The 18,550-nt window shown below is 36.6% G+C and overlaps 1 protein-coding gene across 8 annotated transcripts in view; it reads right to left on the bottom strand.

Moving 5' to 3' along the window:
• Positions 1–18,550, bottom strand: part of SLX4IP (SLX4 interacting protein) — an 82,913-nt gene that overhangs the window by 3,705 nt on the left and 60,658 nt on the right. For 6 of the 8 annotated variants that reach the window (XM_052784087.1, XM_052784088.1, XM_052784092.1 and 3 more), the window contains 3 exons: positions 16,117–16,158; positions 15,436–15,513; positions 12,630–12,718 (listed from right to left, as the gene is read on the bottom strand). In XM_052784087.1, the coding sequence (XP_052640047.1) occupies positions 12,630–12,718; positions 15,436–15,513; positions 16,117–16,158 (209 nt within the window). The remainder of the gene's footprint in view (positions 1–12,629; positions 12,719–15,435; positions 15,514–16,116; positions 16,159–18,550) is intronic. The other 2 variants (XM_052784093.1, XM_052784094.1) reach the window with 1 other exon arrangement.

Below are 18,550 nucleotides of genomic sequence, written 5' to 3'. Positions count from 1 at the left end.
TTGACATCTTTGTGGCTCAAACTGTGACAAATGCCAGGAATCTCTCTTGCAGACAGGAGCATATTTGTCAGGTTTTTTTCTGAAGAGACTGACTGGCGCAGTGGTCTATACACTTATTCTCAGAAGAATTCCCATAATTTTCCATACTTACAAAAAATATACAGTATTATTTGCTCATTTAAGAAGGCAAGGGTTAAAACTTTTAATACTAACATTCAAACGCTCACAGCTTGTAGTGGTTGGCTACTACAGGACAACAGGGGAATTCTTTCTGGTCTCAGCTAACAGCAGCACCATGGTTTTATATAATACGAGATTGGGGTGAGAGGGAGGGAAGGAAAATGCTCTTTTTCTTCAAGCTGTGAGCATTTCCCTTCACAATGAAACAATCTCAATGAGAGAAGGGCCATTTGCTGACTTCACTATTAACTACCACATACTTCAAAAAAGTATTATCTCTGAGGCTATGGAGAAGAGAGAAAAAAATGCTGCAAAGTCAAGAAGAGAAGAGGCTTTGTGCATCTCCTTTTCTTTGATAGCATTTTTCGTCATCAGCCTGCATGATGCAACTGCTGACTGGGGCTCATCAAATGGAGGGAGTGCTTATTTATACTGTTTCTTGCTCCGCACTGTGAAGCTAGCACACTGGAGCAGGGTGGTACAAAAGAACTGGAGAAAGTCGAGAAAGACTGCGGAGGTGCAAGGCCAAAGCATGTACATTACCGCTGCCTGGAACACCCCTCAGGAACTTTGCACTTCTAGGGGATTAAGCCCTGCCCATTTTTGTTTTCATTTCTATTTTAAAGGAGAGGGGGTAAACCTCACTGCTCTTTCCAGAAAAGTAAGCCAATGAAAACAACTTCCTGTTTTGTAAGCAGAAAGCGTAGTCAGGCAAAGAAATAAAGCCATTTCGACAGTTTAAAAAACTACAGCTGTTTTGCACCCTCTTTTCAGAGGCAAGTTACGCAAACGTTTTTGTGTGTGTACTGATAGATGCATGAAGTTCTGTCCACTAATGCTGAATCACGTGTGTTTATAGTAGGCAGAAAACACATGGGACATACGTGCAATGTGATTTCAACCTCAGAAATCAAGCCTAACTAGTTTAATCTGAGGGATTAATTGCTGCTTCTACTTTTGTTAGAGGTATGGATTCCCCTAATGTGACTAACTACATTTTCATGTTTTGTAAACTATTAAAGAAAGGAATATTAAGATACTCAAGAGCTTTGTTAATTTTAAGAGAAGGCACAGACTCTTAACTGTAAAGTCTGTAAAAACTGTTCTGATTTCCAGTAACGTTCATACAAGTCAGACTGAATGATCTTGCACAATCATTCTGCATGAAAGCAGCTGGAGAGCACTCTTACTTGGCCAGAGAACAGGAGCGCAAGCAGAAGCAGTTGAACTGTCCTTGTTCTGCTTTATGGTAACTGGTAAGGCTAATTCTATTAAATCATCTTCAGTCCTCAGCTGAAGCCATCAACACAGCAGACTGACAGGATCACCAGTATGCAAAGGCAATTCTTGTAGATGTGGTAAGCAATGGGTGGAACGTAGCACTTTATACAAAATCCAGAGGAGGACTGGGGACAGTTCCTGTCCACACGTACTCACTACTGCAGATAAGCAATAAACCTCAGTTCAAACTTACATCTGATTATGAACAGTGCATGATCATTGCCTGGAGTGTACACTCATGCTAAGGTGTGAAGAGCAGACCCTGGGGAGAGGCAAAGATGATGAAGCCATGTCACTTGTGAGTTGAGTCAGACTGGAGTTAATGGTCCGGAGTTGAAGGGCTAACACATTCCCTCACTATGCCACTGTCAACCTTTTATTTTGTCTTCAAATAACTTATCACATAAAGCAGTGACAGAAAAGGGTTAAGGCATTAAAAAAATTAAAAATCAAAATGATTTATATGTGAAACACTTCTGAACATGCCCTCTAAGTACAGTAGATTTTCCCCTTGGAACCACACCCTGTAAGTGCTGTATTTTGAGAGCTGAACAATTAACATAAGGCATATGAGTCAGTCTTTGAAAGACTCTGTGGGAACCAGAGAGCCTTTTGCTATTAGGAGTGATGTAAACTCCCTAAGGCTGGAATAAGTCCACAATAGAAGGCAAAGAGAGTCATAAATAACAACAATGGGCACTCCATATACTACTAAGACACTCAGCCATTATTGGTGATACTTCCTTTATTTTCTTTATTAGACTTAATAATTTTAGTTAATTAAAAAACATAAAAAAACACAGTCTGTTTTGGGAATACTATTTATTTCCTATGGGAACTTCAGGACTTGTTAAAGAAAGAAAAAAAGCTAATCTGCTCTCATCCTGTCTAGTAATTCCAAATTCCTTTTAGGCAGTGAAATAATTAAAGAAAAATATTCCAGGCATAAAAAGGAGGACAGCAGAAGCAGACATCATATAAACAATGACACCATGACAGAGAAAAACGTCAAAGCACCGCCAGACTTGTGACTTGACTCTGAAACTGCTGCAGGGAGTGGGATTGCTGCTAACAAATTAAAACCACATTTCTTGGCAAATTGTTAAAGACAGACATATTTACATTTGTATAGAGACTGGGTGGGCATGAAAGATTAAAATGCTTCTTTAGCCCTTGAACTGCCAAGTTCTATTAGAAATATGTGCTCTTAAAATCCTAGGGTAAGCTCACCTCTTTTTGTCACTAAAACTCAGCAAAGGAGGGCCTGCAGAAATTAAGCTTACAAAGTCTTACTACCCTACCTGCTCATAATATTGGCTTCTCCAAACCTGATTTTAAGATCCTTAGTACTTATCTAAAGAAATGTCTGGGAAAAACACTCTATTAAGACCTACAGAGAAACATGACTGTTAGGCAAACAATATACTTGCTCTAAGGCTTATCAAATGGAAAATTCAGTCTTTTATATCTTAATCAACTTACTATCTCACTCAAAATGAAAAAGAAGCCCTCAGAAATGTAAAAGCGGTGACTGTCATCTGCAGCTCTCTCCAGGACAGCTGAGTTCAGCAATACAGCATTAAATACCTGTAAAAGAACTACTCATGGATGTGCACTTGTGAGGAATCCTTACAACTCATTATCCTGAAGAAGGTGGAAGGTTTGACCTTTTCAGCCTGACAATAATATTCATACAAATATTGATTTTTTTTTTTTTTTCTTTCAGTCTAGGGTTTGGGATGCTGGGCTGAAAGAAGAATTTCCAAAGTGAACAATGCTGCCCCCCTTCCTGCCTCTCATTTTGTTTCATACTTTCTAGTTGTCTCTTACTATGCTCAGATAACAGTTGCACATGCTTATGCACCAATAAAGTAACACTAAGGGATAAGTAAATTTTGTGTCTGGTTAACAAAAAACCCCCCACCACACAGAATAAAAAAACCACACATTGTTTCTGAATTGCATTTATCAATGTGGCTCAACTTGCTCATCAAAAAATACTTAATAGAAAACATCAATGGGTCCAATAAATCAAATTTAGTATCAGAGAGCCATACGGGAGGGGACTCTGAATATAATAATGTAGATGAAGCAATGAAATAAAGTATTATCCCAGGCATACACAAATGAATAAAATTAAAATTAGTAAAAGGAATCAGACAGAAACAGTTATTTAGGGGAGCTTTATGTGAGCGTGCAATTGCATGATTTCTCTTAATGTCACTCTAAGCAGTATCATGAGCTCAACCATCTAAGATAACCTTTAGGTCTCAAAACTGTTCTAGTAGATGATTGGCAGATCAGAGAGGTCATACAGGACTCTTTCCAATCTGATAAACAGAAAAGGGCTCCTAAAGCAAGTGACAAGGCTTGTCAGTGAAGGCTGAATCGGATGCTATCATCTAACTGACAGAAAATCGACAGAGACAGGACTTTGGGTCTAGTCTTCTGCCCTCTCCCATCCCACATGAAGGAAAAGCTTCCCACAATTTCACAATGCAAATTTTTCAGCGTTTCCAATGTAGTGATGTATCTGTCCTAGCAATTCTACTTAGTAACTCCCACCACATCATAAAACATTCATAGATGTTGTTCAAGTACAGAAATGGATATTATTCTCAAACTGAAATACAGTTCCTTGATTGGACTTGCAGACTATTGCTCTACATTTTAAAATGGACTGTGCTGCTCTATATGTCAGTAAGTTCCAGTAAAAAACATTAAGGATCATTCTATGTTAGACACGGGAGTACTGAATTTTAATTTGAAATAGGTATTTTTAAGCAATGCTGGTGGTTTTGAAAAATACATTCTTTTCAAGATTGAAATCAGAAAAACAACCAGAGAAAACTCCATCTCTCCGGTGAAAAGCGGAACTGTATAACCTACCTGTGTCCTAGCACAGAAAGCAAAATCTAACTTATGGATCAGTACAGTCTTCATTATCTACTACCAAAATTCATTTTGATTTGACACCATGGATCTTAACTATTAAGATTTTGCTTGTCAAGAGTCTCTATGGTCTGTACTATTTAGTCCAAGAGTTGGCCCAATCTGTTACAAGCCCCTGTGACACACATTCCACTTTCTCAAAATGCAAGGTGTGAATCTGGGTTTCTCACTCGATAACGTAAGTCCTGGCAACTCCAAAGGTCCCCAAAGCATCATCAGATTAGCTTAAAGCAAATGACTTCTATGAGGAAAATGCCTTCTTGCTTTTTAAGTCTTTTGTTTGGATTTTAATCATATTTTACAAATAGCAGGAACCCCAGACTATTCTGAATGTAGGAAATTCAGAGTTCTCTAGATTTGCATTTGAACGCTTGCTAGATAATAGAAAATAGAAAAATTCCTAATAAGCTGCAAATGGCATAAAACAAATAAAATGTGATACTTCATAAAAAAACTAAAGTTGCAGGGGGGCCTTTTTAAAAATTGATACACATTTGTAACACAGATTGCGAGAACGTAGATAACACTTTCTAAAGCCACAGAAGGTGCTCCCGAAAAAACCAATTTATTTACCTACTGAGAAGCATATGATACATGCTGTGTATTTGCTTGAAGGCAAAAAGTGTTAAAATTAATGTTAAGTAATTGAGCTATTAATCATTCTGATTTCATATACTGATGCTACAATACTCAGATTCTATCTACAGAGAAAGTGTCCACTGATAAGAAATGGACAAAAAGACAATAGCTTTTCAACCAAAATAACTTCTCTCAATGACACTGAAGAAAAATGTAAAGCATATTAATGCTGAATTTTTATTTTTTTAAAGAAAACCAATGTCTTAAAAGCATGCATCTTTAGGTAGCCTTTCCCATCCATTTTAAGGTTCCTGCCTCCAGTAGTTATGAAAGAGAACATGCATGCAAGATACACATTTTATACTTTAAAGACCTTTTTATAAAATAAGAAGATACATATTTTATGTGGAGCTCAACCCCTTTCCCCAACTTAAAACCATGAGGGAAGGAATCTACTACTCAATTGTCACATGAATATCTGAAAAAGCAAGGCACTCCTGTAATCCTGTACTACAGCTTTTAACAGTCTGACAGAATCCTCTCTCTGCCTACCAAACCTAAATGGATATCAGAGTTAACCAGTACAGATGTTTAAACAGCTATCAGTAATACTGAAGTAAGCTTTGTATTTATCTTTCCAGATATAGCATGGGTTATGTGATGTAACAGAACACTACTTATAGTACATGATGTATACAACAATATGATTCATATACTTAAAACTTCAATTCTTACAGAAAAAAAAATCTGGAAAAGAATACATCAATTTTAAAAAACAACTGTTCTCTTTATACAATTACAATAGTGTTTAACAACTGTAGGAGATCTTGGAAAGAATAACTAATACTCTTGATCTGCTGGTTATACAGAAGCAAAATATGTAAAACAGGCAGAACTGCACTGCCCAGGAGATAATTGCTGTTCAACAATTTAGTCAATGTTTTAGCTTGGTTTCCAAAACAACACCACCACCCCCAAAGCCCCCAAGATTTCTGAGCTCACACTGGGGATCTGTCCCTCCAAATAATTTCAAATGATTACAAATTGTTCAAAAATCCTTCCATGAACTTTACCATCATATATTTCAGCTTACTGTTCAGTCAAGTTATGAAATTCCTATTAGTCGTAACAGATTGCTGATGAAGGCTAAGGAAAGGATTGCTCTTTAAAACAATTTAAAAAAATAAATCCATCAAATATTCTTTGCCCAACAGGAATACAGAGACTTATTATCAAAACCTGAAGTAATTTAAACTTTTTTAACTTCTAGAGTCATTAAAATCTCACAGATACACAGCAGCTAAATAAAACCTTTAGCTCACTGTAGCTTTAAACATTATCACTGCCAGCCTTCCACCCTGCACCTTTGCTGGAGGTGCCCATCCTCTCAAAGTCTGTGGAGAGGAAAGAACATCATCCAGTGCAAAGTCCAGAATCTTAGCTCAAATCCGCATTAACCACCAGCATAAGCTGTGACAGCAAGAGAGTGAGAGCGGAGAGGAAAATGAGGGAGGTGAAAGGATGATGACAGATGATAATATCTTAAATAACCACAAGGCTTTGACAAATGAGATCTTGTGAATGCTGCTAAGTAGTTACATTTAAATCAACTGGAGCACTCATATGAGAAGCAACTACCAAAACTACTCAATTTGTTCCTAGTTTTTGAAGATTGCTTCACATGTGCTTAATCATTTATACTGCAGTAACAGGACCTTTTGTATTTCTGCTATCCTTCATCTGGATTTTGTGCAATGAGAGGTACATAATCTTTTATTGAATATGTATTAAACTTACTGGCTCTAAGACAATTTAAGTAACACTTTTTATTTCATTCCATATATATTCTAATATTCTGTCTGCTTTTCAGATAAATAATGCTACAGAACAAAGATTTTCACATCAGTTCCTTGTAGCAATATCTTGGCCTTTTTCCAGAGATTGTACAGTTAATTCACTCACCAGTATGCATGAACACTGTAATTGCTCTTTTCAGTAAAAATACTGTGCATTTATCAACAGATGATTTTCATTTACAGTCCTAATGCCCCCCTCTACCCAGCTCTGTGAGGTTTCTCTGAAATTCTCCACAACCTTTTCCAGTCTTAGCTAATTGAAATAATTGTGTCACATTTCATTTCATCATTTGTCCACTTCTCTGGATCATTAATATAACAAACAGCAGACAGCTATTAGACTTTTGCCATGCAGAAAATAAATCATTCAGTTTGTAAGCTATAAGAAGAAAGTAAGACAAGTTCAGACAAATCTCATTGAGGCAATTCACATTACCGCTCTCAGGTATCCTCCCTCCCCTTTTGCAGGAGGTTCCTACCCCCACTGCAGAGTTGGCAGAAGGGAGCACCCACCCACCCACCCCAGCTGTTCCCACCAGCGATTCAATGCACCAGCTTAAAAACCAGGGAAGTTTGGTTTGCATGAACTCACAAGACTGTGATATGCAGCAAGAAGAGATGCAGGCACACAGCCCTTTTGGCAAACTCTGCTATAGGAGTGGTAATCTCCAAGGAGAAGAGCCAGACAGCTGGGACAAAAGGGAATATTGTAAAACTGCCGTAGCTTTCTTCTTTATGACCAAGTCAAAGACATTAGTATCATTACTTTGTGATGTAGTTTCTCAGAGAGCGCAGTCTTATGATTCAAGCTAATTTAAAGCTATCCTAACACTGAAAGGGAAAACTCACCCTTACCCAACACACGGTCCTGCCAAGTCTCTGTATCAACACTAGTGTTTATGCAGCCATGCAGTAAGTCTGACTGAAGTGATCCAGATGAAAGCTAACCATGCAAACAACAAAAAACCCTCAAAACCAAAAAAGCCCCTTGTTCTCAGAGGGATCAATGAATTAACCCAGCTCCCCACACATGCCAGTACTGACAGACACCAAGGACAAAAACGCATGGCCTAAGAGAAGGGAAAAGAGGGCAGGAGGGACTGCATGTTTCAGTATCATCAGTCTTGCATCAGCTTGAGCAGAATACGAAGGATGAGTAGGAAAAAAAGTGATAGAAGCTTGAAATGTCAGAAGTGAAACTCACCAAGGAGAAAAGCAATTCTTTACCTGTTCCACTATGTGGTATTTGGATAGGGTTCATTAGTCTGCAGTTTCCGCCTCTACCTTTTTGAAAAAAGTAGTGAACCCTGTTCATACAGGGTTAGTAGTTACCAAACTACAGCTTAATATTGTTTTCCTCTAGCTATGTTTCCTATAATGACTGAAAAAATTTAAGCATATTATCTGAAAACACATGAAAACTAGATTTTATGAAATTTAAAAAAGGATAATGAAATAAAAAAACATCAACAAGTATTACAAAAAATGTAACATTAATGTGTGTTTTGGATGTTACTTCCAAACCAGGGTAACTCAGCTGCTACCTAAAGGGATGGCCCTGCTCTCTTCATCCAAATCCTAGATGCGTGCTCCTGCAACATTTTTTGTGTCACACTTGGCAACTGTGCAGGTACAGGATGAGTTGGTTCAGTGACCTGACATGACAGCAAGCTAATCCTCCAATAAAAAACAGAGAAACTTCACAAATAAATAATTTTCTGCTGGATCAAGTCAATGAACTAATTCATTCTCAACTGAAGAATCACTTGCTCCATTGTAACCAGAAAGGAAAGGAATATGTAGCTGGAACTAGAGGGGGATGTGGACTGACCTTTTCAGTAGTAGCCCACCATTACAGCAGTTTAACTCTGATTTTTTTTTTTTCTCTCTCTATGTATACACACACACACACACAGAGTGCCATGCCAAGATTAGCACTTACACAGTGTGAATTTTGCAATTGTATTTCACAGCATTTCCTTCTTCCCCTACCCAATCTGATATCACTTAATAAAATACTCTTTAAAGTATCTAAGATAACTAAATTCCACATAAAGTCTTCTACTGATCTTTACAAATTGCTGCTTTCTGAAAACAGTTTTCATTCTACCTTCCAATAGACACACTATTCCAGCAGCATATACTCTAATGTTAAAAGTCTCCTGTTAATTACAGCTAAGTGTACATGTTTTCATGAAAGAACCAGAAGCCTCTTCCCAGCATGATCAAAATGCAAGCAAATCATGTCATTTATGCTCTTATGAGTTTTAAGAAAGAGAATTCTCTAATGTACCTGAAGTTTGTTACAATGACACAATTTATAAAGTCAGACATGTATGAAGAAGATGAAATAGTTTCCTTTTTCCTGTCTCTGTTGGGGATTTAAAAAGTTTGCTTTTATTTCTCTGTTGGGGATTTAAAAATCACTGGGCATATCTTTAACACTTTTCTTCTCCTTGTGTACCTATGCAGGGTTTTTTGTTTGGTTGGCTTTTTTAAGAGTAATATTCTGTTTGGGAAAGAATCTTTATTTTTGTATAATATTCTCTGTAACTTAAGAAGGCTCGGTGGAAACCCTGAGATCTTTTTAATCAAGACAGGATCTCCTACTCCCCACTTTCTTTTCTGATTTCACATGAATGGTAATTTCAACTTTCCACTTTAATATCATCATTAGCTTAACCTCCTTCATGCTTTCCCTACAACTGCTTCCTCTCATAGATTCTAGTATAAAGCCAATGTGGTTATCAATGAATACTCCATTGTTAGCACATTTTCAAATGCTCACAAGTCTCCAGTAAGCTTTCCACCCATTTCCATTTCCACTTTTTCTTCAGATAACCCATTTCCAACTTTCCATTTTAGCTCTCTACATAATAATCACCAAGAAAATGTCGTCATTGACAAAGATGACTAATCTCTCCAGAGCTCTTATATATTTTCCTGGGTTTCCTCTTTTGCCATGGTCCCAAAACTGTCGCCTTTTCAAGATAAAACTATTCAAGATTACAAATGTAGTTTGACAAAACAGGAAACAATGGTTTTATGTTTAAACTTAGCATTAACCAGCCAGGCTATTCTTCCATCTTTTCCTTGAGACTTCCAATTTGCTTATGTATTTTCAATAACTTGCTGTATTGTTTCTTTAATAGAGATTTCCCTTCTTCCATAATTATTATTACTGCCTGCAGCCTGATCTTTAGATATGACCACAGAAACACCTGCTTCTAAATAGATTCTAGAAAATAGAAGATTACATATCAGTAGGTTTTCTTCTATTTTATTTCAGCTCTACTCCTTAGAAGTGCTCTCAAATCTTCTATTAGTTTATGCTTAAAGCTAATTTGACAGAGACTGCCTAATCCACCTTTTCCTTGGTCTTACAAGATGCATCACAGAAGGCTTGAAATTGCTTCTCTCAGCAATTGATGCTAAGGTTTGTACTTGTGAATATCTCAAAAGCAATCTAATTATGATATTTTCTAAGATGTAGCACAGAAGAATTTCATTTCGCATCTGGCTACATCCCTTGAAACTCTTCATTTAAGCACAGTCTATTTCAGAGATACAGACACTAGCCTAAAAGGCAATGAAAAGGCAAAGAATAAAGTGCTGAAGGTAGGTGAAGAAAGAGAGTGTTGCAGTGAGTGAAAGAAATGTGTATCAGGCTGACATAAACCTGGTTCCAAGTAACGGGAAAGCAGGGCATTGAGCCTGACTTGTCTTGACAGAACTCAGGAATGAAAGCTTGACCCAAACCATAAACCAGCATAAAAGCAGTTTAAAAAAAAAGATTGTTAAGTCTTGACTAAGTTAATCGCAGTGACATTCAGCAACACTGAAAAGTGACAAAGTCTCCATTAACATATAGTCAACTCCTTTTATAAAACACAAGATAGGCCCTCAAAACCAATGGCATGAGCTGATTAAACGTTTAGAACTTGCATGCAAAGTTATGAAATTATTCAAACCCAAACAACATACAGAGGAAAACAAAACATATGCCTCATTTTTAGCCCATGACAGAATACACTGGAGTATATCAACGGAAAGGTCTTCTGGGTGGTCTTTTGTAGCCTAGTTTGGAGTTCAAGCATACTCGCTGCTAAATTGCATAGAGAAAAGTACACACACAAAGCGCAGATCCTTAGCCTTTACTTACGGAGTGCCAAAAACTTGAAATTACCTCTCAGTGGCAATCAAACACTCCTCCAGTTTGGCAAAGTATTGGAGTATATAAATTCAGTACTAATGTGCTGTAGAAACTCTTGATCAACGGTCTGGACTGGACCCTTTAAGTTAGAGTGGTAAGAATTAAAAAGATACTCCAGAACATTTGCTGAGAGTCTGTTCACATCTTGTTAGTTTTTCAAATCAGGGAAGATGGCTTAGGGATAACTTTATCTTACTCTCTCCTACCAACATACTACACTGACTGTTCCAGCTGGTTCTATGCACAAGTATTGCATCTGTAAGTAAAGCAAACTCCCAAGACTTTATTATTGATTAGGTTATGATCCCACCAAGAGATTTTTTTTTTTTTAAACAACAAGGAGTTTCCATAGATCAAGATCAAATTTTGAAACAGTCGAGCTAAAGTCCATAACATTATATTTTTCATTTGCCTTCTCCTTACTAGACAGAATCATGTGAAAGAAACTAAAGAAAATTCTCATTTTTTATTTTATGGAAAGATTAAAAATACCAAATGGGGGAACTGGATATCTTATAAGAGATACTTAAGCAAGAAAAAAAAGAAAAGATCATTATTTCTCAGTCAAAATGCAGACACAGGATTTTCTACCTAAAGCATCTAAGTAGTTTTCAAGACAATACCAAGAAAGTAATAATTTTCAAAATAGCAAAGTACTTCTAAAGCAGTTAGATTTTTTTCTGAGAGAGAGAAAAACATTTGCTTGATCCTTTGACATTTAAGGATACTCACAAACCTAGGAATCCAGATAATAAAGTCTGCATTTAGTATAATAAATAAAAACACCCTGCTTGATATTAAAAAAATACTAAGTTGAATGAGTAGAAGAAAACCTTTTTTTTCAAGGGTCAAATATGCTTTAATACATCAAGATAAACTACTAAAATATACATAGACCTCAGTGTGTAATTCTGACTCTTACTGTGAGCACAGAAGACACTGCCTGCCATATAACAGGCCACCTGGGTCAATGTGAGCACTCCTGAGACAATCAGCAGTTAACTGCAGCATAAAATTCATAAGCCTTTGACCCTGATAAAGCCTTCAGGATGAAATATTTAAGTAGAATTGTTTATGGTATTTAACTACACACCAGAGCCTTTTTCTCCATAAATGTTTAGGCATTTTTTTTTTCCCAGCAGGGCTAGCACTGATCCATTTGAGTTGTTTTGCAGAACAAGTGCTAAGAAAACATACAAAAAACTCATGGACATTAAAAACTGCCCCGTTATAATTCCGGAAAGTAAAATGTTACAAGGACAAAATATAGAGGGAAAAAAGATCCTTAAATCAAGGTGCTAAAATCATACCTAGCTTTCTAAATACATGGTCTTTTTCTCTGAGCCTTATGCGGCTCAGAAAATGCTGAGCTTCCAAAAATTCCCATTTTAGTCTGCTTCAGACTCACTTCAGGGTGTCCTTTTGAATACTTTGACCCAACTGCTAATGTGAGTTTCTGGTTCCAAGATGACAGTCACATATATGTGAATAACTACATCTATACATAAACATTCATCTTACCACTATAAAATAAACCAGAAAAATTTATAGAACAGTTTTGTACATACCAATACACCATTTTCACATGTCCAAGCACTTGGATTAGATTCAAGTTTACTGACACAAACTATAAATCTGTCTGGAAACACACGGAGCTCTATAAAAAAATAATTTAACAGAAGATTACAAAAATTATAACCATATTCAAAACCAGACATAATGACAACATATATATGTGCTATTTTAGTAAACAAAATATTTTTTTTTTTTTTAAATTGCACACTAACTCACTTCATGTGCTCCACTAGTTTCTTACCTACTGTCTTACCATCCCTTCTTTTGCTTTGCTTTTTTAAACCATTCAAAAAAATCACTAAGAGTAAGCCTAGTTCCCAAGAGATAGTCATGGCTGCAAATTAGTCCACCTACACCACTGGAAAAATATACCAGACAGAACCAACAGACAAACCACTTAATGATGATTTCTTTTGTGCTATTCTGGTGATGAGTCTTTTCATCACAAAAGCCGTAAATTATGTTTGAAATACAGCACAACATATTCAATCAGGACTTGGCATAAAAATGCAGCATAAGGCTGTTTCAAACTGAGCACAGTGATTTTTGAAGTCATTAAACAAATTGGTTAACTGCTACCGAATTACATATCTTAGTCAAGATCACATGGTTTGCTGTGAACACAACAAAGTTTCTATTTACAAATGATTAAAAATTGAAGGGTTCTCAGATTAGAATAGACCAGACAAAGCTTTATTCAGTACCTAGCAATGCTATGAAAAGAGCATAGCTGGATATTTTGTTATTTTACATATCAGGTTATTTCCAGATTTCTCTCTTCATATTTTCAGCTCAGATTTTTTTGTTCTTGGTTTTTGGTTTGGTTTGGTTTTATAAAAAGAGAGTTACTAATTTTTAAAGTTTGTTATACTTCAAAAACAAGCCGTAACACCCTGTTCTCTGGGACAAGAAAGAGACAAGGCATGCAGAAAAAACACAAGGTTGACCTCACAGATTTTTTTGGTACAATATCTCCTCACAATGAATTGAGTATAGGCAAGATGTGCACATGTGACACTCAGGTCATCCATACGGCTGACTGCCTCTCTACAAGGTACTGCTTCTTCACCAACAGCATATCTCCAATAGTATCTGACAAATCCCTCTGAGTGAGTACCAGCAGTGACTTTTCTAGAGTCATTACAGTGAAAGATGGGGATGTTGAAACAGATTACCTTGCATTTGCCATTGGTTGAAAAAGCATACACAGAGACCTCAGATGCATCTGTATTGGTGCAATAGCTTGTTAAGCTACTATAATTTGATAATGAATATGAGCTTTTAATAATCCTTTCAGAAATGACCACTTTGTTAGCAAAACTGTCTCCAAGGAAGTATTCATGCTGTGCCTTATGTCCAGACTATTCTTTCTCTGCTTGTATCCTCAAGACCTGAAAAGCCACCCGCAAAGGTCTAGTACAATGGCTTTCAAACTGCAAGCAGTCTATGGACATCTTCCGAATGGGCTACAAAAGAAAACCTGGACAACTTTGCAAGGACTGAATTTGTTATGTGGGGTTCCAATAATAACCCCTTAAGTAAGTTTACTTTAGATATTGAGTGAGCATCACCGACTGAAGTATGCAAGATTCTTATTCTATTAGGCTAAACGTCTGCTTTTTGTCTGTGAAGTACTAGGTATATCTTACAGAAAGGAAATATTGGTGCCAATTTTTTTTTTTTTTTTTTTTAAGGATATGTGGTTATTTTGCTATTTATTGGGAGCAAAACCCAGCAAAATGAAGTTCCTTTCTTGTTAGGAACTTAATGTGAAAGCAAAGTTTTGACTGCAGCATCACGGCCTCTCTTTTTGGCAGTACTAGCAGGGCAAGTTACAGTTAGACATTTTTATTGTTGCATTTTATAACAATCTCACTTGCTGGCTAACAAAATGAAAGTATCTTTAGGTATTCATTGATGCTTAAGAAAAGTGCAAATTTAATACACAGAAACCAGTGTTGAGCAGACACTCTGCTATTCTATTCTAACTATTCTTCCAGGAGGCTGGGAGAACAAGTTTGATGAAATATTTAAAATCAAAACTGCAATCTTTTCAACCAATATGGACTTAGAAAACAACTAGTTAGCACTTGAAGAGAGATTTAAACATTTTTGAATATAATGAATTCCTATAAAAATAAGAAATTCTTTAAAAATATGCATTCAAGTATTCAGTATTTTTCAGCGCACCTAATTGATTTATTTTGCTTTTTTGGAATACAAAAAGGTCAACACAAAGGGCAGTGATCGTTATAGCTCCTTTTTGTTGCTGTTGGCGGGACAGGATTGATATCACTTCCTTTCAGAGCATGCTGGCTTGAGAAAACATGAAAAAAAATCCGATCCAATGACATCACCTATGTAAAGGTTTTATAGAATTGAGGTGAATGAAAGCCTTTTCTTGCATACACTTGTACTGTACAGTTGATGTCACAAGACACTGGAGCAATAATGAAGTGATTCATACTGCAACCTCTGGTTGATTCACCCTGCAGAGACTCAGTAAAATGCTGAGTCTCATTATACTTACAGAATTTGGTGTGGCTTAGCTGATTACCCTGGGGCAAGGCATACACAAATTCAAAATTAAGTTTAAAAAAAATCCATCATATGTTAAGAAACACTTCTCTTTTTTTAGGAAACATCCTCTGGGAAAAAAAAAAAAAAAAACAGAACCAAGCTCTGAAAGAAATTTTGATTAAGTAGACCAAAATCTGACAAAGTATTAGTTTAAGTTCCCTTTTTTTTTTTCCAGAAATGCAAAGTTCTAAGTAACGATATAAGAAACTCATTTCTTACCACGATAATGTTTCCCTACAGCACAACGGAGATTAACCCATCTCTTCATAAAGTAGGCGGTAATGTGAAAACTGTTGGCTGCAACATAAAACAAAGGGATAATAGTAAGTATAAGGGTATCTTGGGCATTCTAGTCTCACAGTGTTGCACATCTGCGAAGATAGGATTGAGAGAAAGCAGCAGCAGCAGCTCAAGAATACAAAAGAAAACGTAACTTTAAAGAAATATTTTTAAAAAGAAACTGCTCATATTGAGGTCTCAAGAAATCAGTATCTGAAACAGGGGAAAAATCTAAACAAATTACTAACCACCAAGTTCTGGTCTCCAAGTGCAGAAATAAATTTAAATCAGTTCATTGATCAGAGATGTCATCTGCTTAGTAGCCTAGTGTCACAGTCACTAGTCCAAAAGGCTAGAGTCCTATTCACTACAGTGTTTTCATACATACTCTACAAGAACACTGCAGATGACCATTTACTTAACTGCCTTCTAGAGAAAGGTGACATCCTCAAAGCTGATAGAAAAAATGCTGGCTATAAAACAAACAAACAAACAAACATGAAAGGTCTTAATTATCTACAATTCTACTGAACTAAGTGAGAAATGCATACATCTGAACTTCTTAGTATCTACAATTAGACAGAGCTAGCCTGGCTGACCCAGCAGATACCTGTAACGTACACAGAGGCTCTTCTGTTTCTGTTCCTGAGAATGACAGAAATCCTTGTGCACCAGGAGCGTAAGAAAAGGACAGAAAGGATTATATTACAGCAAAGAGACTATTAGACTATGGCTAAGGAAATCAGCTTTTACTTTTGTTCTACTTAAATTCCCAAATGACCCTTAATAAATCAGTTAGGACTTGATTCATAAAGGTATTTAGCAACCTAACTCCCACTGAAATTGAAAGAAGTCAGCATCTGTGACATCTCCTCCATAGTCTCTGTGTACACCTCACTAAAATGAATGTGCAAAAGAGGGTTAGTTGTATTTCCCCTAACTCTGATGGGTTTTGCAAGACATACAATTATTGTTGCTTCCAAGACAGTCAGATACCCTAGGTGCAATTACCACAGAAAAGTTAGAAAATAAACTGCTTCTGTTGTTCTTCTAATCTAGTCATTTAAAAAGAAGTAAGGAAAGCTTGTTTGTTCCAGTCTCAATCTCTACTGAGCAAGTGCCAAAGCATGCCTTATTTCTAAGTATAAGCCTCTAAATGTATGTCCTCTCCTGCACAGTCGACAGCTCTCCTACTTGTACAAGATCTCCTGGAGCTCACCATCAAGTGCTGTTCAGCATCACCTCTCATTAAGAACTATAGTTATCGATCACAATCAATCCCTTTGAAATTTATCAGCCATCTTTTTTCCTTCCCCTCAGGAAGATACCCAAAATTTGACTTCCCTTTAGAGATCAAGTCAAGATGTGACAAGTTGAACCATCCCTTAAAAATTATGAGCGCTAGAGAAAAATTTGGATGTAATCCACCAGCTTTATTAACTGTATATTTATGAGCACAATTAAAGAAAATTACTTTTAGCTATTTCCAGTTTGGCATCCACAATTCTTTAACGTTGTACTAGGGTTAGACAAATCAAAGAATCTGCCCTGTATATAAATAAGTTATTAGTGTGGTAATACCATCTTCCACTGTGACCTCCGTAACACTGAAAAAGTAACATTCCTAAGAGTACAACTTTGCAAACAAATCTTCAAACAGAGAGTAAATAATAAAAGAGTTTTTTCCACCTCCATTTGTCTGGGATATTCCAAATGTATTTTTCTTGAGAGGAACTTAACATGAAAAAGTGTGAATTTTTTTGCTTTTCACAGGGAAAAGCACAATACTTCATTCCTGAAATTCTTTTATGAATCAGTGACATGTATATCTGTTTATTTTTCTTGCTATCCTGGTATTCTCCGAGAGGTTAAGTGTTTAATCATATTTGATTGACTAATGGCCTGAACAAAGTTTCAAATTCCTCTTAAAGGCCCTTGATTTGGCTAGCTACTGTTCTCTGGAAGAGAACACCTACCTCAAGTCTAACAAAATAAATAATTACGTAAGAGATCAAGACACCTCTACACTATTTTTGCAGTGTCAGCTCAAGTCTGAAAGTCTTATAAAGCCTTCACAGGGAGTTGCACCTGAGCTAATGAGCTCAGCCCGAAGGGACTAGCACTAGACAATAATTTTAGTTTCCATGACTATTTACTACTTGACTTTGCTGAAAAAGTCTGAACAGATGATTTTCTGTTACTTATTGCTAACCATGAGAAAATTTTAAGATGCATTACATTCAAGATACCTGTATTTCAAAAGTATCGTGCAGCTATGCTCATCAAATGTTTTGAAACTCTCTTGTATGTGACATCTGATCTAATCCATAGTCAGCTGGAGCATACAAAACTTCCCTAGTTTTGAAGTTGCCAGAGTTACTGCAGAACTATTAAAACTGTGATATCCTCTTTCTGCTTCCTTCAAGGGAAATATATTATCCAATCAACTATTCTGCTACATGAAATAAGAAACTAAAAAATAAGCCCCACAAGAAAACCTTCTTATTTGACAACCTCATGCAACTTGCAGCTTTTTAAACTTTCTACACAGTTACTCAGCATGAGTCTAAGTCTGTTCTCAATTCCAGACTTGTCCACCATCAATGCTGTGTATATACTAGCATATACTAATGTTGGCTTTGGGCAAGCTGTGGATTATGCTCTAGGGAAGATGGCCAGCACATACTCAGCAAGGACCAAAAGCTGCTGTTCATGGTATCTGGAAGGAGGGACCAACTGATACATACCAAATGATCCATTACTAACTGCTTTTAAGCACACCATAGAAGTTTTAACCTCAAGCTACATACAGTGTTCTGAGCCAGTAATGTAGAGAGAAAGTTCACAGATCTTAGGCTCAGACAACCCATTTGGCCCAATCTTCAGTCTCCTCTTCATCATGCAACATAGACAAAGCTCCATGTGTAGATTACCACCACAGAAGGAGAAATAAAATTGTCAGTGATTTGGAGTTTTGTTTTTCTTACTTCAAAACTGTCCACCTAAATCATCAGAACCAGGTTCCAAAAACAAACAAGAAAAAAACAACACCACC

The sequence above is a fragment of the Harpia harpyja genome, chromosome 4, assembly GCF_026419915.1.
Source record: "Harpia harpyja isolate bHarHar1 chromosome 4, bHarHar1 primary haplotype, whole genome shotgun sequence".
NCBI classification, from domain to species: domain Eukaryota; kingdom Metazoa; phylum Chordata; class Aves; order Accipitriformes; family Accipitridae; genus Harpia; species Harpia harpyja.
Note: the sequence above shows the minus strand (reverse complement) of the source record. Positions and strands in the feature narration are given on the sequence as shown.